This window comes from Dasypus novemcinctus, chromosome 9 (assembly GCF_030445035.2).
Source record: "Dasypus novemcinctus isolate mDasNov1 chromosome 9, mDasNov1.1.hap2, whole genome shotgun sequence".
Taxonomy (NCBI): domain Eukaryota; kingdom Metazoa; phylum Chordata; class Mammalia; order Cingulata; family Dasypodidae; genus Dasypus; species Dasypus novemcinctus.
The window spans coordinates 131,123,743-131,141,701 of record NC_080681.1 but is presented as its reverse complement, the minus strand read 5'-3'; the positions used below and the strand labels follow the sequence as shown (position 1 = coordinate 131,141,701).

The following is a 17,959-nucleotide window of genomic DNA, read 5'->3' as shown; positions in this document are numbered from 1 at the left end:
TTTCATTTATTTCTCTCCCCATCCCCACCTCCCCACTCAGTTGTCTGCTCTCTGTGTCCAGTCACAGTGTATTCTTTTATGTTTGTTTCATTCTTGTCAGCAGCACCGGGAATCTGTGTCTCTTTTTGTAGCATCATCTTGCTGTGTCAGCTCTCCGTGTATGCAGCACCATTCCTGGGCAGGCTGAGCTTTATTCGTGCAGGGTGGCTCTCCTTGCAAGGCACACTCCTTGTGCCTGGGGCTCCCCTATGCGGGGGCACCCCTGCATGGCAGGGCACTCCTTGTGCGCATCAGCACTGCACATGGGCCAGGTCATCACACAGGTCAGGAGGCCCTGGGTTTGAACCCTGGACCTCCAGGTGGTAGGCGGATGCTCTACCAGTTGAGCCAAATCCACTTCCTTGTTGTCAATTCTTGTGACCATGTACCTGGAAGCACAATTGGCGGGTCTTCCAGGAGTGCTCTGTGGAGCTTCTTTCTTTAAAGATTTATTTATTTATTTAATTTCCTAACCCCCTCCCCCGGTTGTCTGTTCTCTGTGTCTATTTGCTGCGTCTTGTTTCTTTGTCTGCTTCTGTTGTCGTCAGCGGCACGGGAAGTGTGGGCGGCGCTATTCCTGGGCAGGCTGCACTTTCTTTCGTGCTGGGCGGCTTTCCTCACGGGCGCACTCCTTGCGCGTGGGGCTCCCCTACGCAGGGGACACGTGCACATCAGCACTGCACATGGGCCAGCTCCACACGGGTCAAGGAGGCCCAGGGTTTGAACCGCAGATCTCCCATGTGGTAGACGGACGCCCTAACCACTGGGCCAAGTCTGTTTCCCTCTGTGGAGCTTCTTGAGGAACCCTGAGACCGTTTTCCACAGTGGCCACCGCATCTGACACCCCCCAGCAATGTCAGGAGGACTCCAGTTTCTCCGCATTCTCCCCAGCTCTTGTTTTCTGTGCTTTTCATTACAGCCATCCTAGTGGGTGAGCAGTGTCACCTCATAGTTTTGATTTGCAGTTCCCTAATGATTAATGGTTTTGAGCATCTTTTCATGTGCTTGTTGTATATCTTCTTTGGAGGAATGTCTATTCAAGTCCTTTGCCCATTTTTTTTAAACAAATCAATTTTATTTATTTTATTTATTTTTTTATTTTTCAATTTTTTTTAGGAGGTACTGGGGCAACTGAGCTACACCTGCACCTGATACATATTAATAAAGCATACAGTCCATCCAAAGTGTACAATCCATGGTAAATGATATTGGGTATCATCATATAGTTGTGCATTCATCAATTCAATCATTATCAGGGCATTTTCTTTATAGTGGGTATTTTATTTTATTTTATTTCTCCTCCCTGCCCCCTTGCTGTCTGCTCTCTGTGTCCATTCGCTGTGTGTTCTATGTCTGCTTGTCTTCTCATTAGGTGGCTCCAGGAACTCATCCTGAGACCTTCTGGAGTGGGAGAGAGGTGATCATTCTCTTGTGCCACCTCAGCTCCCTTATTAGGGCATTTTCATTACTTCAGTAATAATAATAAAATACAAAAACAAAAACAAAAACAGACAAACATCAGAACAGCCAACAGCAGGGCCCCTTCCCCACATCGGGAAGAGGGTAGAGTGACCGGCCCCCACGTGGGCGACGCGTCCTGCAGCACACCGGCGCCCTGTCTTGGTCTGTGTACTCCTTTCCCGTTTCTTAATAAGCTCCTCACTCCCTTGCCTACCTAACACACACACTCCCTCATCATCTCTCAGTCCCTCTGTGCTTCCCCGGCTGCACATGGCTCCTTTTCTGTTTGTCTCTTCAGTTCATTTGTATTTATATTATGTATAGGTGAAGTCAAGCAACATGTAGTACTTTGTGTCTAGTTTCTTTCCATTAGTATATTTCCTTTTTTTAAAAAAACCCTTACTGAAAGATATTAAATTTATTACTATCTGCTATTGTACACAGTTGGCTTTGGTTGTATTTTTTTGCCTGATATTAACATCTTGTAATACTAAGATACATTTGTTTAGTTTCAAAGAGTCTTCCCATTTTAAAATTTTTCTGTCTTTTTTCACTGAGTTGTAAGAGTTATATATTCTAGATCTTAAACCCTTATCATACATGGTTTCCAAATATTTTCTCCCATTTTGTGGGTTTTTCCTCTCTTTATACTCTCCTTTCATGTGCAAAAGTTTTAAATTTTAACAAACTGGAAGTTATTTTTTCTTTCATTGCTTGTGCTTTTGTTGGAAAACCTAAGAATCCATTACCAAATCCAAGGCCATGGAGATTCGTCCCTGTTTTCTTCTAGGAGTTGTAGCTTATTAGCTCTTATATTTAGCTCTGTGATCAATTTCGTAATAATTTTTTTACATGGGCTTCCAGTTCTCTGAGCACCGTTTCTTGAGAAGACTTCTTTCCCGCTCAGTGACCTTGGCACCCTTGTCAAAAACCAGCTGACGGTAGACGTGTGGGCTTATTTCTGAACTCTCTATTCGACTCCACTGGTCTGTCTCTCCTTGTGTCAGGACCACATGGTTTCGATTACTGTAAGTTTGTAGTAAATTTTGAAATCAGGAAGTATGAGTCTTCCAACTTTGTTCTTCTTTTTCAAGTTGTTTTGGCTATTTGGGGCCCTTGCAGTTAGTTCCATGTGAATTTGAAATTTGGCTTTTTGGCTTTCCCGTTTCTATACAAAAGGCTTTTGGGATGAATCAGGTATTTTTGAAAAAATACCAACTCAGAAGGGGGGCGGAGCGGGGAGGGGGCGGTGCCCTCGACCGGCCCAGCTGAGAAGAGGAAAGGCCTGGGGTGGGGGGGGGGTCCAGACATGGCAGGGCGGGGGCGCAGGTCGGGGACCCTTGGGGCTGCGAGCAGAGTGTGCCTGATTGCCAAGGGGAGCAGGCCCGGGAGGCAGGGCGGCTGGTGAGGAGGACAGCTGGTGGACCTCGGGACAGGGCTTGCCGGTGGCGCCGTCTCGGGGTGGAAGGCGACCGGGGCACCGGGAGGCACAGCCGGAGCCCGGGGAGGGCGGCTGGCCCTGGCTGCCTGCTCACCAGACGTCCAGGCACGCAGCAGAGGGGGCCGCCGTGGGAACGAGGAGGCCAAGCGCGCCGTGGGGCTGCCCAGGCCCCTGCAAGGGGGACCAGGAGGTGCCACGGGAGACCCAGACCCTGCCCGCCGGGGCGCCCACCCAGGCCAACTTGGCCGGCCCCTGGGAGGGGCTGGAGCGCTAGGTGGGCGTGGGCGCTGGCCTGCTCCCCCGGAGGAGGTGGGCCGCGGCCTCAGGGATTCCAGAAAGTGCAGCGCTGGGTGTGCCTAGGCCGGGCTGCGCACCGATGGCTGGCCAGGGAGGCCGAGAGGAAGGCGACCCCCGAGCCCCCGGAGAGGGCAGGGACTTCCAGATCTGGGGGGCGGGTTCCAGAGGCCTCACGGGCAGGACGGCCACGGGACCCCAAGCCAGGGGGCACAGCAGGCTGGGTGCCCACCTCCCGGCCAGCAGTCTCCCCGAGACCCCTCCCTGGAGCGGCGCCCCCAGGCCGCCCTCCTCCCCTTTCCTCTGTGCTCCTGGTTCCTGCACGTGCTGTTTCCTGGTTCCCCAGGAGCAGAGACCCTCTCCCAGGTGGAACCCCAGGAGCCCCTACCCCGCCCCCAGCGCAGCACCTGGCGCCCAGTTGTGGGGCGCCTGCTCCACCTGCCCTCCTGAGCACTCCCACGCGGCCCTTGGGTTTCGGGTGGTCTCCTTGGCCGTCCCCCCCCACCTTCCAGGGCCCAACCCCTCTGGCGCCCCTGCCTGCTCCCCGAGGCCTATGGGGCTGGGATCTGGGCGCAGACCCCACGCCCGGAGCCCAGGCCACCCTTCCAGGCCGTGCTCTCCGCAGCACGTAGCCTGGAGCCGGAGCCTGCAGAGGAGATGAGTGCGGCCCTGCACAAACGTGACACGCAAACTCTTGAAATGTTCCGTATTTTTAAAAAATAACAACAAAATAATATAACTAAAAACAAAGCAGGTGGCTGCAGTGGGGTGTGGGCTGGGACCAGCGGGGATGAGGCCGAGGGGGGCATGTCACGCTTGGCCTGGGCTGCGCACGGGCCAGGCGCGGGCGGGGGGTGGGGGGCTGCGCTGAAGGTTCAGCAGGGCCCGCCCCACAGGGCCCGCCAGGGCGTCAGCCTGGCCTCCCCGGGGCTCCGTCTCCACGGCTGGCTCCCCGCCCGCCCTGCGGCCCTGAGGCCTGTTTGTCGAGAATCCCGTCCCCGAGGCCAGGCCCTCCCCTGGGAGGTGATGCAAGGTGTGCTCCTGGATGGGGCAACCGAGGCCGGGCAGGGCCTGGGGGAGATGCAGGGGCACGGGCGGAGGAAGACGAGGAAGTGGTGGGCTGCATGCCTCAAGCAGCAGGGGGCAGGGGCCCGGCTGCCTCTTCTGGGAGGCCCGCTCTGGTCCTGGGCATCTGGGAGCCAGCGGGCGTGGCCAGGCACGTGGCAGCCGTCGGGAGCCAGGGGCCCTGAGCCTCTCGCCGTGACGCTCATAAGGGACCGACAGGCCCTGCTGGGCACCCCAGGGGCAACCGCTCAGTGCCCACAGGACCGGCTGCCTGCGGATCGGAGGTTTCTACGAGCCTGTCTGTCCTGCCATCTGCCCCGCCCTGATGCCCCTCCGGCAGCCCCTGGAGCTGCGCAGCCAGGCCTTGGTGGGCACCGCGGTGACCCTGACCTCAGGCAGGGGGAAGCCCACAGAGGGCGGCAGGAGCGGGGGGCCAGGGCTGCTGCTGCAGGGGGCTGCGCACGCCAGGTCCTCTCTGCGTGGTCCCCCGGCTGCTGCTCCTGCCCCTGCTCTGGCTACTGCGTCCGCTGGAGCAGCTGCAGGGAGGCCTGGAGCTCTTGATGCATTTTATTTTATTTTTAATTTTTCTCCCTTCCCTCCCCCCACCCCACAGTTGTCTGCTCTCTGTGTCCATTCGCTGTGTGTTCTGTGTCCGCTTGTTTCAGTGGCACGGGAATCTGTGTCTCTTTTTGTTGCGTCATCTTGCTGCGTCAGCTCTCCACGTGTGCGGCGCCACTCCTGGGCGGGCTGCACTGTTTTCACACTGGGCAGCTCTCCTTATAGGGCACACTCCTTGTGTGTGGGGCTCCCCTACGCGGGGACACCCCTGCGTGGCACAGCACTCCTTGCGCACATCTGCACTGCACGTGGGCCAGCTCCACACGGGTCAAGGAGGCCTGGGGTTTGAACCCTGGACCTCCCATGTGGTAGGCAGACGCTCTATCAGTTGAGCCTCATCCACTTCCCTTGACGCATTTTAGAGTCTCCTTGAGCTCGTGGACAAAACGATCCTGTCGTGATGTTCAAACAAAACTGGAAAAAACAAGGAAGGAAGAGTCGTTTCCCCCAACCACCCAGCCCCCTGAGCAGGCTACAGCAGCAGGGAGGGCGAGGCTGTGGGTGGGTGACCTGTGAGCCTCACGAGCGGGGCCTGGATGGAAGAGGGACACGGGGTCACCCACAGTCAGCAGCGTTAGGGCTGGGACCGAGGGACCCCGCAGGGTTCCCACCGTGTCTGAGGATGTCAAGACCAATGGTCCCCGGGGCAGGGGCTGGGACAGGGAGGGGTGGGGCTGAGGCCTCAACGGACCCAGGAGCTTCCCCCTCCCCTGGTGCAAACTTGAGGTCCACAGGGTGCTCTTTGGGGATGGGGGCTTCTCTGGGAGACTCGTGCCTAATGAGACCCACTGGGCCCCTTCGAGGTCCTGAGTTGGATCCCTTGCCCTGCAGTGGCGCCCAGGAAAGAGAGTGGTGGGCCTGGGCCCCCCAGGGCCTGGGAGGGGCAGTTCTGCAGGGAAAAGCAAGGGCTCCTGGCCACACGCAGCCCACCCACTTGCGGTTTCTTCCACTTCAACCTTTGCGTGGACCCTTCATTCCTGTTCGAGCCCGTGCCTCCCTCCTCCCTGCAACATCAGTAATGCAGAGTGTTTACCAGTGCAGGCCCGTGGCAGCAGGGCCCCACGGCTGGACCGGGCGGTGGGCTCCTCAGCCTTGCCCACCCCCGGCCCTGCACCCTGCCTCCTGGGGCATCCGGTGACCTGTCCAGACACTGCTGCTCTTCCTCCCGGGCTGGGGCCAGGTCTGGTTTGCTTCTGGGCCATCCCGGGGGCTCAGCACGGAGGCTGCCTGGGGCCTCTTCTGTGCCTGTGTTCACTGTGGTTTAGAAAAACGGACTCAGCTTTTAAACGGAGAGTTCACTTTGAACCCTCCCCCCTTCCCAGTCATTCTTGAGGAGCGGGAGGATGCACGGCCCGAGCAGCCAGGCAGGGCGGCCGCGTCCACTTTTCCGCAGTGGGCGCCCTGCCCTGTCGCCCACCCACGCCGTAGAGGAGAATGGAGGCACGTTTACGTCTGGTTTTCGTGCCCAGAAACTGTGGGAACCCGAAAAGGAGACCAAAGGGCAGAGCTTTGACACGAGGGACCGAGAGCGGCTCCGACCCGCGGAGGAGGCCGAGCTCGCAACGCGGCGAGACGCACGGCGCGCGGCACCCGGCGAAGCCCGGGTAAGGTAGACTCCGCCCCGGCCCCGGCCCCGGAACCGGAAACACAACCGCTTTCCGCCCGGGGCCCCTGCCCGACCCTCGCGCGCCCCCTGGTGGACACTTGCGGCGCGGCGGCCGGGGAGCGCGCTTCCGGGCCGGGCGGGGCCTGGGCGGCGGGGCGGGGCCTGGGCGGCGGGGCGGGGCCTGGGCGGCGGGGCGGGGCCTGGGCGGCGGGGCGGGGCCTGGGCCTGGGCGGGGGCGGGGCCTGGGCGGGGGCGGGGGCGGGGCCGGGGCGGCGGGGCGGGGCCGGGGCCGGGGCGGGGCGGGGCCGGGGCCGGGGCGGGGCCGGGGCCGGGGCGGGGCGCACAGGGTCCCCCGCCCCGCAGACCCCGGCCCTCAGGACGCATCCGCGGCCCGCGGAGCGCAGCGGCTGTGCAGGCCAAAGACTTTTACGGAAATCTCCCGGGAGCGGCCCCGCTGCAGCTGTAGCTGCTTCTGGCCGTGCGAACTCCTCGCGCGTGGGCGACAGTGTGGTCAGCTCATCCTTCGGGGGGGTTAAACAGTCGAGGTTTAGGCCAGTTCGAGGGTGCTGGGAAGGATCGTTCGGAGGCCGGGACGCCTGGGGTGCCGAGGGGCTTCGGGGGCCAATTTGGGGACCCCTCCCCGGGAAGGAATTTGCCTGGCCTGCGCGTCCACTTTATTTCCCCTCCACCCTGTCTGTGCCCTTAGTAAGCGTCTGGGTTTTGCTTTTTGATTCAGCCTCACAAGTTGTCTTTTAAATGGCAGTTGTTTTAAATGGCATCATTTTCATTATTAACATATCTGAATTTACTTTTCTAGGAATAAGCTTTATTAGAACAGTTCGATTTACAGATAAACCGCTGGGATGGTGTGGGGCTCCCTATACCCCGGGCCAGCTCCCCTGTGATTGACATCGTGCGTTGGAGGCTCCACCTGTCCCAGGGAACCCGCCCTGTGGACACAGTGTCGTTAACCATTAACCGGAGCCCGTCCTTTCACCTGCTCCTCCCTGTCCGGGACCCCAGTCTGGACACAAGCGGTCACCAGGTCTCCCGAGTGCCCTGGGACTTCCCTTGCTTTCCGTGACCTGCAGAGCTGCAAGGAGGCTGGCCAGGGGTTCTGTGGAGCATCCCTCAGTGGCGACTGGAGGGTGTTTCGCCTAAGCTGGGGTGCTGGATTCTGGAGGACACCCACAGAGGCGAGACCCTTCTCGTCACATCTCATCTCGGGACCTTCTAGCCACACGCCTTAGGGCTCTACCCCGACCGGCTGGTGGAGATGGGACTTGCCAGGTTTCTCCACGGTGGGAACGTCGCTCTTTTCTTTCAACACAGAGCTCCTGGGAAGGGCGTCACCATGTGCCACCCGCACATAAAAAGACTGGGGACCCTGCTCCCGCTCTTCGAGGGCAGAGTGGCTACATAAAGTGTTTGGAAATCTTCTGCAAGGCTGAGTTGTCCCCTCTCTCCCCTTTATTTTTTCAGTCATTTGTTTATATCAGATGGACTCAGGGATATGTGTTGTCTACTTCAGGTTATGATCTACTATTTTTTTGCTCAAATTGTTGCAGCTTTCGCCACTGGGAGCGCTGTCAGGTGATTGGATTTACTTTATTACGTTACTCTGCTTTCTATTTATCTTGCTTTCCTTATGTTTCATTCTCCCTCCCTATGTTCAGTTGGGTTTATCACATTTTGAAAAAATTTTATCATGAAAAAATGTCCTATCTTAATCACTTTTACGTGTATACTTCGGTGATTACATTCACAGTGTCATCTCACATTTTCTTTATGCTTTTTTTTCTGCTACAGATTTGGAAGCTATCCACGTGTTTCTCCTATTTCAGTGGTCACCGTAAAGCGCCCACGTTACCTTTTCAGTCTGACTCCGTATCTCTAGCCCCCTCCTCGCCGGGCCTTGTGCTCACAGCACCCCCTCGCCCCTCACGTGGTCTGGTGGGCCAAGGCTCTGCTTTCTCTCTGTTTTAATATACCTTGTCACTGGGCTCCCCGAAGCAGGCCTTGAGACCACGCCTTGAGGGCACCCCTTTTTTGGGGCACAGGAAGGGAAGGAGGCAGCTTGGTGCGTTCCCGAGCGGGCGACACTGCGGTTCAGTGCCCCTGGGGACCTGGACCGTGTGGCAGGTGCTGTGTCCCCCCTGGGGGGGGCAGGAAGCTGCTGTGGACGCTCCCCAGCGTGTCCAGCCCAGCCTCTGGCCGCCACAGTCGGCAGGGCCCTGAGGAACCCCTCCCCACAGCCCAGTGCTGCCCTCTGGCTCCTTGGCCCCGAGGGGCGGCCCTTTATTCCCTGTTGCCCCAAGTGGGTCAGGCTGCAAATGAGCCCTGGCTGTCGGCCTGGGGTCCTGGGGTGCCCTGGGGACAAATGTTGCCTTGGGGTGGGGTGGGGTGAGGCCTCTGCATTGCCCACCACGTTGGGGGGCCGGGGCCAGCTCTTCACGCAGCGCTCACAGTTGAACCTCAGCTGCTTGGACCGTGAAGCCCTGGCTTGGGCCAGCCCCTCTGCCCTCGCTCTGCCGGAGGGGGAGTGACGGGGCTGTACGGGATCCGAGAGGCTCCCTGGTGCTCACACCTTGTGCTTCCCCAGTGCTTTACATCTGGCACCCTCTCCCCCAGGGCATTCACACCTGGCACTCACACCTGGTGCTCCCCCCCCCCCCGTGGTTCACACCTGGCACCCTCCCCCCAGGGCATTCACACCTGGCGCTCACACCTGGTGCTCCCCCCCCCCCCGTGGTTCACACCTGGCACCCTCTCCCCCAGGGCATTCACACCTGGCGCTCACACCTGGTGCTCTCTCCCCCAGGGCATTCACACCTGGTGCTCACACCTGGTGCTCTCCCCCCCCCCCCCCGTGGTTCACACCTGGCACCCTCCCCCCAGAGCATTCACACCTGGCGCTCACACCTGGTGCTCTCTCCCCCAGGGCATTCACACCTGGTGCTCCCCCCCCCCCCCCCCCCCGTGGTTCACACCTGGTGCTCTCTCCCCCAGGGAATTTGCACCTGGCAATCACACCTGGTGCTCCCCCAGGCACTCACCCCTGGCACTCACCCAGACTCAAGCTCCTGTTCTCACCCTCCCTCACCGTTTCTGCTCTTCTGGAGAGCTTCTCCCGTGGTGCTTGCACCAGCCAATCCCTTCGTGCGTGCCCCCCTGCCCTCCTGCTTTGCCACCAGCTGAGCCGCCCTAGGGGCATGTGCCAGCGAGGAGCTCCACTGCCACGCTCTGTCCCCGCCTGCCCTGACCATGGGCCAGCTGGCCCACTTGGGCTTCCAGAGGCAGCACCTGGGATGGAGTTTGGTGTGTGTGCCAGGCGTGCAAGGGCTGTGGAGGCTGCTGGGCGAGAGAGGTCGCCGCGCCGCAGGACTGCCCGGCCTGGCCCACCACTGCAGAGGCCCGGAGGGGGTGTCCCGCCTGCGACTGCGTGCCCAGCCCTACGTCCCACCCACTTAGTCGGCCTCGGGGTGCCTGGGAAGGTGGCCTCGGGGAGGTGAGTGCCACTGTCCTGCCAGGCCCACGTGGGGCCCTCCCTGCGTGTTGTTTCTCCAGGAGGGGCTTCATGTCTTGCGGGGTCTCAGAGCTGTACCTCCACCTGCGTCCTCAAGGTGCCCAGACACTGCGCCCGTGGCCCCTGTGGAGACGGGTCTGGGGTCACCGCTCCCTGCACAGCCCCTTCCAGGCAGGCCTGAGAGCGGGGACTTCGGGCTCCTGGGGGTCCCTGGGGCCCCACCGCCTGGTCATTTGCAGCGGCCGGCTTCTTCTCAGGTGGACTTTGGGGTCGTGCATGTTGGCCAGCGGCACAGAAATGGTCTTACTCCAGATTCCTACTGCGTTGTTTTAGGAGCTTGGAGGGAAGGGAGGGGGAAAACCTTTATGCCAGCATTTGTTGGTTTGCTGGGGCCCCCTTTGGGGCATCAGCATCCTGGGGTGGGCCAGGGACTGGTGGGCAGGCAAGGCGTGGGCCAGGGGGTGCAGGCAGGCCGGGCGCAGGGGGGTGTGGACATGGGCCGGCGGCCGCGGCTCACTGCCCATCGGGCAGGTGCGTGCTCATGGCAGCCGCGAGCCCCTCCATGAGGTGGAGGCCGGCAAGGACGGTGACAGGACCGTCAACTACAAGGGTGCATAGGGTGCGGGCGGGGGGCCAGGATGGGCACTGCCCTGTCCCTCTGCCCCCAGAGCTCGTGGCCTGATGACCAGAGTGTCCCTCAAGCTGGCCCAGGGGAGCGGCTCGGCCTTGGCGGCTCCTGCACCCGCAGCCCAGGGCCCGGTGAATGGTCTGTCCTGACTCCCCATGTACTTCACTGTCCTGGGATCAGGGGGCTGAGAGGGCGGGGGGCTTCCATCCCCATGGCTGGACCATGGATGCTGTGACCCTGGACACCGCCCCCACTCACCCATGCCGGCCACTGGGCGGCCGTGGCCCTTAGGACACCACCCTGTGGCGCCGAAGGCGCCCAAAACTCCTTTTGTGCAGGCAGAGACCACTGGGATACAAGCCTTGTTCTTTCCGGAAAGCTGCAGACCCCGCAGCCGCACGAGTGCCGAGGCTTGGGCCCCGGGGCCTCCTCTGGTCCGAGGGCTCCAGGGGCCTGCCCAGGGCCTGGCGTGGTGCGTGGCCGGGGGCCGCCCAGGAGGAGGGTGGTGGGCAGGCGGGGCCCCGCTCTGCACCTGTATGTGGGGCTCGGAGCCCGGGGTACAGCCAGGGCCGGGTGCGGGGGGCGGCCCCCGCTGTTTGGCTATCTTGACGGCCTCGTCCTGGCAGGGAGGTAGCTCGAGGGCGCACAGGCTGTGGGCTCGGGGTCCGCCTCCCAGCAGGTGGGACTGCACGGAGCTGTCGGGTGCAGGTTGTGGGGGCTCGCGGGGGGCTGTCCGAGGCTGCCCGGGGCAGCAGGTGGGGCTGGGCGCACAGCACCCTGGGGGCAGCAGAGCCACACCTAGCGGTCCAGGTCCCCCCCATGGCAGCCAGAGGAGAGCCTGGGCAGGGGGCAAGCCTGACCATGAACCAACGTGGCCGTGGGGCACCTGCTCTGGGGAACGATCGGGTTTGGGGTGGGCTAAGAGCCTCTCTCCAGCTGGAGGCTCCCCGGCCAGCTGCTCTCCAGGGTTGGCCAGTGGTGGCCTTGGCTCATGCCTGGGACAAACTGTCCCTGGCATCCTGTGCCTGGGCACCCCCCATGAGGCAAGGAGGGGGAGGGGAGGCGCAAGCAGGCTGCAGGGCCGGCCACGCAGTGCCCTGGGCACATGGGCTGTGCGTCCCCTCTGGGGGCAGGGCCTACACCGTTTCTTCCAGGAGGACTGCCCTGCCCCATGTCCCCGGCCCTGGTCAGGCCCCGGGCTCGCAGCTCTGGCCCTCTATTCCCCGTGGGAGCCCCAGCACGGCCGCTCCCACTGGTCCAGGGAGGCTGAGCACCTCCCGCCTGGCCAGAGGCACGATGTGGCACCTGCAGGTGACGGCTGCCTGACCCCCGGGCCTCCAAGACACCTGCTCCCTGCCCAGCTGGCCGGGCTCTGCCCGAAGCTGTCCTTGCCTCCTCAGCCGGGGCCACTGGCCCGAGGCAGAACCTGCTGAGCTGGCCCCTCTGCAGCCTTCCAGGGAGGGTGGGGGAGGCAGGAGGCCAGGGCCAGAGCCCGGGGATGGGAGCCCTGTCCTCCTGCAGGACCTGGCGGGGCCCTCGGCCAGCTGGGGGAGAGGCGGGGCCAGAGTGTGGACGAGAGTGGGCTTGCCCCCTCCAAAGGGCTGCCCCTGGATGGAGGCCTGGGAGACTGAGGTGGCTCAGGCCAGCGTCCCAGGCCCGGGGCCAGGAGCAGGCCAGGGACCCCTGCCGCTCTTCCCAGAGAAGGCTGCGAATGCTGCCCTCGTGCTGGCATGGGGTGGGCAGGGGTGCTGGGCCTGGGCAAGGAGGGCCGGGCTGAGTGGACCGCGTCCAGCAGCCCCCCCGGGGCAGGGGCTGGCAGGGTGTGTGCTGGGCACCACCTGAGCGCGGAGGGGCCCCTGGCAGGCTGGGGGGCCCTCTCCCGAGCAGGGTGGGTGGGCGCCCAGGAGGCCAGGGCCCGGCTCAGCTAAGGGGGAAGCAGGGTGGGCGCCGAGGCTTCCTGGGGCCTCAGGGGAGGAGCTGGTGTAACCTGAGCTGAGCTCAGCCCTCGGGGGTCAGCAGGGCCTAGGGGCTACGTGCTGGGCTTCGGAGCCCCCCGGGCCTCTCAGCACCCCGTCTTCTGCCACCGGCCCTGCTGGCTGTTCCCCCCACGTTCCAGACTTGGGCTTCCTTTGGTGTCCGGCGAGACCCCTGCAGGACCCCTGCCCTCAGTTGGTCATTTTACGGCTGGCCCGCGTGCGAGGAAGGTCACCAACACTGGGCCTGCGGTGGCAGCTGGAGGCGGTTTATTGCCTGGTCTGGGGGTGGGGGGTGGGCGGAGGCTGGTGGGGCCAGGGGCTCCGCTGGGGCAGGCTGGGAGCTGGACGGGCCTCAGTGGTGCTTCCAGCTCAGGGGCTGAGGATGGGCTGGGCCCAGAGCTGCCAGGGTGGAGGCAGTGGGCATGATGGGGGCGGGGTCCCAGGAGCTGCGGCCAGGGGGCGGTGCAGGGGGCGGCCCCTTTGACCCCGCGTCCTGGGGGGCGCTGAAGGGGGCAGGGGTCTGCCAGGGGCCCTGTGGGCCGTCCGGTGGCCTCAGGAGCCGCTCACCACCTGGGCCACAAAGAGTACTTTGTACGTCTCCTTCACGTCGCCCCGGAGCTGGAGCTGGGCTGACACTGTGAGCGGGTGGTCCGGCTGCAGGGGTGGGGGCACCCTCAGCTGACAGGCCCCAGGCCAGGAGCGCCCTCTCACCCACCGCCCTCCCCGCCTTGCCCCAGGGCCCGGCTCCCGCGCCTGCTCCCTGGGGGCGGAGGCGTCCTGCCGAGGTGCAGGGCTGCCCGAGGCACCCTGGGAGGCGGGCACCCACGTCGAAGTCTGCTGCTGGCGTCCAGGAGATGCTGATGGTCTTGGTCTGGCCGCGCTCGACCAAGCCCCGGGAGGGCTCGATGGAGAAGCCCCTGTGCTGCAGGGCCGCCGCGCCGTCCAGGCTGAACTCAACCGTCTGCGGGATGCGGGGGTCGCTGGGCGGGCTGGGGGCTGGGCGCCGCTCCCAGGAGGTGGGGGGCGGGCCGAGGGGTGCCCAGTCTGCCCGCCCCTCAGCAGTGGCCAGCGGGCTGCTCACCCACTCAGGCTCAGGCCACGGCCAGGAGGGCCCAGGGCCGCCCCCAGGCCGCGCTGCACTCACCTTCTTCGGGGACAGCTGGGTGGTGCGGATGCAGCCCACCTGCAGTTCGCGGGTGGCCGGGGGCGCTGGCGTGTCCGTGTTGAGCTGGACGTAGTTCAGGGTCACCAGGATGGCCTTCAGCTCCTCGGCCTCTGGAGAGGGAGGGCCTGGCTGGGGGCAGTGGCAGAGGGGCGGGGCTGCCGGGGTCCCCTGGGAGGCGGTGCCCTGCAGGCCTGCGGCCGGAGGGCCTCGCTCCTCTGGCTCACCCTCTCTGTGCTCCGGGTCGAAGGCCGGGCTCACGGTCAGGGACTCCACAGGCACGTCCAGGGGCTCTCCGCCCTCCACGAACATCATGTGCTCGCGCGCTGCGCCCTTCAGCAGCACCTGGTGCGCGACTTTCTGGGAACGAGGGGAGCTGGCCCTGTCCCTGCAGCTCTGGCTGGGGGGCTGACTCGGGGAGGGCGGGCCCTGTGGGCACCCAGGGCGTGGGGTCCCTCCACCCTGATGGCCCCCACCTTGCGCAGAACCCCCAGGCAAAGTGCCCCTGACCGCTGATGGAGGCCCTCTGAGGAGGGGGCTGGGAAACCTCAGCCAGGGGCCAGCAAGGGAGGGGCTGGTGGGGGAGGGGCTCTGGGTGGAGGAGCTCCACCTACGTGGAGGGGGCCCAGGTGGAGGGGGCTCTGGGTGGAGGGGCCCAGGTGGAGGGGCTATGGGGGGAGGGGCTGGTGGGGGAGGGGCTCTAGGGGGGGCCCAGGTGGAGGGGGCTCCGGGTGGAGGGGCTGGTGGGGGAGGGGCTCCAGGTAGAGGGGCCCAGGTGGAGGGGCTGGTGGGGGAGGGGCTTCAGGTAGAGGGGCCCAGGTGGAGGGGCTGGTGGGGGAGGGGCCCAGGTGGAGGGGCCCAGGTGGAGGCTCTGGGTGGAGGGGCTGGTGGGGGAGGGGCCCAGGTGGAGGGGGCTCCGGGTGGAGGGGCTCCGGGTGGAGGGGCTCCGGGTGGAGGGGCCCAGGTGGAGGGGCCCAGGTGGAGGGGGCTCCGGGTGGAGGGGCCCAGGTGGAGGGGCTCCGGGTGGAGGGGCCCTGGTGGAGGGGCTCCGGGTGGAGGGGCCCAGGTGGAGGGGCCCAGGTGGAGGGGCCCAGGTGGAGGGGCTCCGGGTGGAGGGGCCCTGGTGGAGGGGCTCCGGGTGGAGGGGCCCAGGTGGAGGGGCCCAGGTGGAGGGGCCCAGGTGGAGGGGGCTCCGGGTGGAGGGGCCCAGGTGGAGGGGCCCAGGTGGAGGGGCCCAGGTGGAGGGGGCCCAGGTGGAGGGGCCCAGGTGGAGGGGCCCAGGTGGAGGGGCCCTGGTGGAGGGGCTCCGGGTGGAGGGGCCCAGGTGGAGGGGCCCAGGTGGAGGGGGCTCCGGGTGGAGGGGGCCCAGGTGGAGGGGCCCAGGTGGAGGGGCCCAGGTGGAGGGGGCCCAGGTGGAGGGGCCCAGGTGGAGGGGGCTCCGGGTGGAGGGGCCCAGGTGGAGGGGGCTCCGGGTGGAGGGGGCCCAGGTGGAGGGGCCCAGGTGGAGGGGGCCCAGGTGGAGGGGGGCCCAGGTGGAGGGGCTCCGGGTGGAGGGGCCAGGTGGAGGGGGCTGGCGGAGGGTCCTGGCTGTGCCGCACCTTGTCAAAGAGCAACACCTGGAGCCGGTCGGAGTAGTACAGGCTCTCGTGGTCTGGGCTGAAGGTCACGGTGAAGTCCTGGCCCCTCCCGGGGTCGATGACGCCCTCGATGGGGGCCACGCTGAAGACGCTCTGGCCGCTGTAGTTCTGCGTGCCTGCGGGGGTCGGGGTGTGGCCGGCCGCTCTGCCCCCCCATTCGCCCCCCGCGGACCCCGCCCCTGCGCTCACCCACCACGTTGGTCCTCTGGGAGCGCGAGAGCAGGAACTGCGGCAGCTGCTGCTGGTGCTGGCTGCGGGCGGGGCCCAGGCTGTCCAGCCTCATGGAGAACTTGATGGGCAGCGATGAGCTGTTCTGCAGCTGCAGCGAGCACGGCTCCGGGTCAGCCGGCCAGCCCCCCCCGCCCCCCCCCAGCCCACGCTTGGGGCTGTCCCCCAACTGCTGGAGAAGTCCCAGCACAGCGCCGGGGTGGCCCCTCCGGGTCAGCAGCTCAGCCCTGTCCCGGGGCCACCCTTAGCGGGGACTCCACTCCGTTTTGCATCTCCTTGTCTCGGTGACAACACTGATATGGGACGTTGGCCCCCTTACCCTGCGGCTGCACCCAGCTCCCCGCCCTGCCCAGGGGAGGGGCTGCAGCTGTGAATGCAGAGGAAGAGGTGGCCCGGTGCCTGCCAGGGGACCACTCCGTGGTGCCACGTGTCCTCCACGTGTCCTCCCCGTGTCCCTGAGGTCGGGCTTAGGCTGGACTTCAGCGGAACCCCGTCTCACCACTGCCCTCACGTCCCCCTCCTGACACAGCTCCTAAGGCAAACACTTGTGCCTCTAAGCAGGGCGCAGGGTCCCTGGCCAGGCAGGCGCTTGAGCCTGGGGCTTGTGGGGCTGTCCCTGGAGACAAGCCAGCCTCCTGCAGAGATGGTGTGGCCTCTCCATGGAGGTCTGTGTCCCCCAACCAGCGGTGCCAGAGCTGAGCTTGAAGAAGTGCGTCACTCAGCAAGTGACCAGAAGGGCAGTGGAGGGCCAGCAGAGGCCGGAAGGGTGCGGGGGGCGCCAGGGGGTGGGTGGCTGGGGTGGAGGAAGGTGGGCACCAGGGCCCTGCCAACCTGTGTGGGGTGGGGCGGGCTGTGCATGCCCCCTGCACCCCTTGCCGCGGGCCTGGCCCCCCCTGGGGCCAAGGCTGCCCGTGGCCTTCACCTTGAAGCTGGAGGAGACGGACTCTCTGGCGATCACGTAGCCCATGTCCAGCACGTCGCCTTCGATGGAGCAGGTGATGGTGGATGCCAGCCCGGTGCCCACGAGCGTCAGCGCCAGCCTGCCCCTCTTGCTGACCATCTCCAGCGTCTCTTGGGCCTGGCGAAGCCGTGCCCCTTAGCTGTGGCCAGCGGCACCCTGGGGGGTCTCGGGGTGCAGGTGGACCCCCAGCCCTCGGGGCAGTCTGGGCGCTGCGCCCGCGCACTCACCAGGGCGCTCTCCTTGGGGAGAAGCACAGGACCAGCACCTGCACCTCGCCCGCGCGCAGCAGGCTGAAGGGGGTTCAGCAGCAGGAAAGGGCCGTGGGGGTTCAGCACGGAGAACTCCACCTGCGCAGGCGTCAAGGGGGAGCCGGAGGAGGGGCGGGCTTCCAGAGGACGGGGCGGGGCGGGGCGGGGGCAGGGGCGGGCCGGAGATGGGGCGGGGCCTGGGGCAGGGGTGGCAGCACCTGGGCTTGGGTTCTGGGAGTGGGGGACGGGGGTGTGGCGGAGCCTGGGGCGGGGCCTGAGGCCCAGGGGTGGGACTTGGGGGGGCAGGGCCTGGGGCCTGAGGCAGGGGCGGGGCTAGGGCCCAGGGGCGGGACTTGGCCTGGGATGGGGTCCGGGGCCTGGGGCGGGGCCTGAGGCAGGGGAGGGGCCTGGGGCCAAGGGCCTTTGCATGGGGCGTGACCTGAGACAGGGGCGGGGCTTGGTGAGACCTGGGGCCTGAGATAGGGGCGTGGCCTGGGCCCAGGGCTTCTGTACAGGGGCGTGGTCTGGGGCGTGGCCTGAGGCAGGGTGGGGCTTGGGGGCAGGGCCTTTGTACGGGGCAGGGTGGGGCGGGGGCAGGGGCGGGCCGGAGATGGGGCGGGGCCTGGGCAGGGGCGAGGGCAGCACCTGGGCTTGGGTTCTGGGAGTGGGGGACGGGGGTGTGGTGGAGCCTGGGGCGGGGCCTGAGGCCCAGGGGTGGGACTTGGGGGGGCAGGGCCTTTGCACAGGGGCAGGGCCTGGGGCCTGAGGCAGGGGCGGGGCTAGCGCCCAGGGGCGGGACTTGGGGGGCAGGGCCTGGGATGAGGTCCGGGGCCTGGGCGGGGCCTGAGGCAGGGGCGGGGCCTGGGGCCCAGGACCTTTGCATGGGGCGTGGCCTGAGACAGGGGCGGGGCTTGGCGAGACCTGGGGCCTGAGATAGGGGGCGTGGCCTGGGCCCAGGGCCTCTGTACAGGGGCGTGGTCTGGGGCGTGGCCTGAGGCTGGGCGGGGCTTGGGGCAGGGCCTTTGTACGGGGCGGGTCTGGGCGGGAGCGTGTCCCTGCTTGAGGGGCA

The 17,959-nt window shown here is 65.1% G+C and overlaps 1 protein-coding gene and 1 long non-coding RNA gene across 2 annotated transcripts in view; both read right to left on the bottom strand.

Annotated features, from left to right (window-relative positions):
* Window positions 1-4,852: 4,852 nt before the first annotated feature.
* On the bottom strand, window positions 4,853-6,533 carry LOC131279926 (uncharacterized). Its single transcript, XR_009187431.2, has 2 exons — window positions 5,952-6,533; window positions 4,853-5,332 (listed from the first exon to the last, which is right to left on the bottom strand). It is a non-coding gene; the product is annotated as an uncharacterized lncRNA (long non-coding RNA).
* Window positions 6,534-12,905: 6,372 nt separating this feature from the next.
* The window catches only part of CFAP74 (cilia and flagella associated protein 74), a 115,811-nt gene continuing 110,757 nt past the window's right edge, over window positions 12,906-17,959 (bottom strand). The window contains 10 exon segments of the mRNA XM_071217179.1: window positions 12,906-13,308; window positions 13,481-13,615; window positions 13,799-13,929; window positions 14,044-14,176; window positions 15,415-15,569; window positions 15,643-15,772; window positions 16,604-16,759; window positions 16,866-16,940; window positions 16,942-17,121; window positions 17,404-17,548. Of these exon segments, the coding sequence (XP_071073280.1) occupies window positions 13,207-13,308; window positions 13,481-13,615; window positions 13,799-13,929; window positions 14,044-14,176; window positions 15,415-15,569; window positions 15,643-15,772; window positions 16,604-16,759; window positions 16,866-16,940; window positions 16,942-17,121; window positions 17,404-17,548 (1,342 nt within the window). The 3' untranslated portion in view covers window positions 12,906-13,206.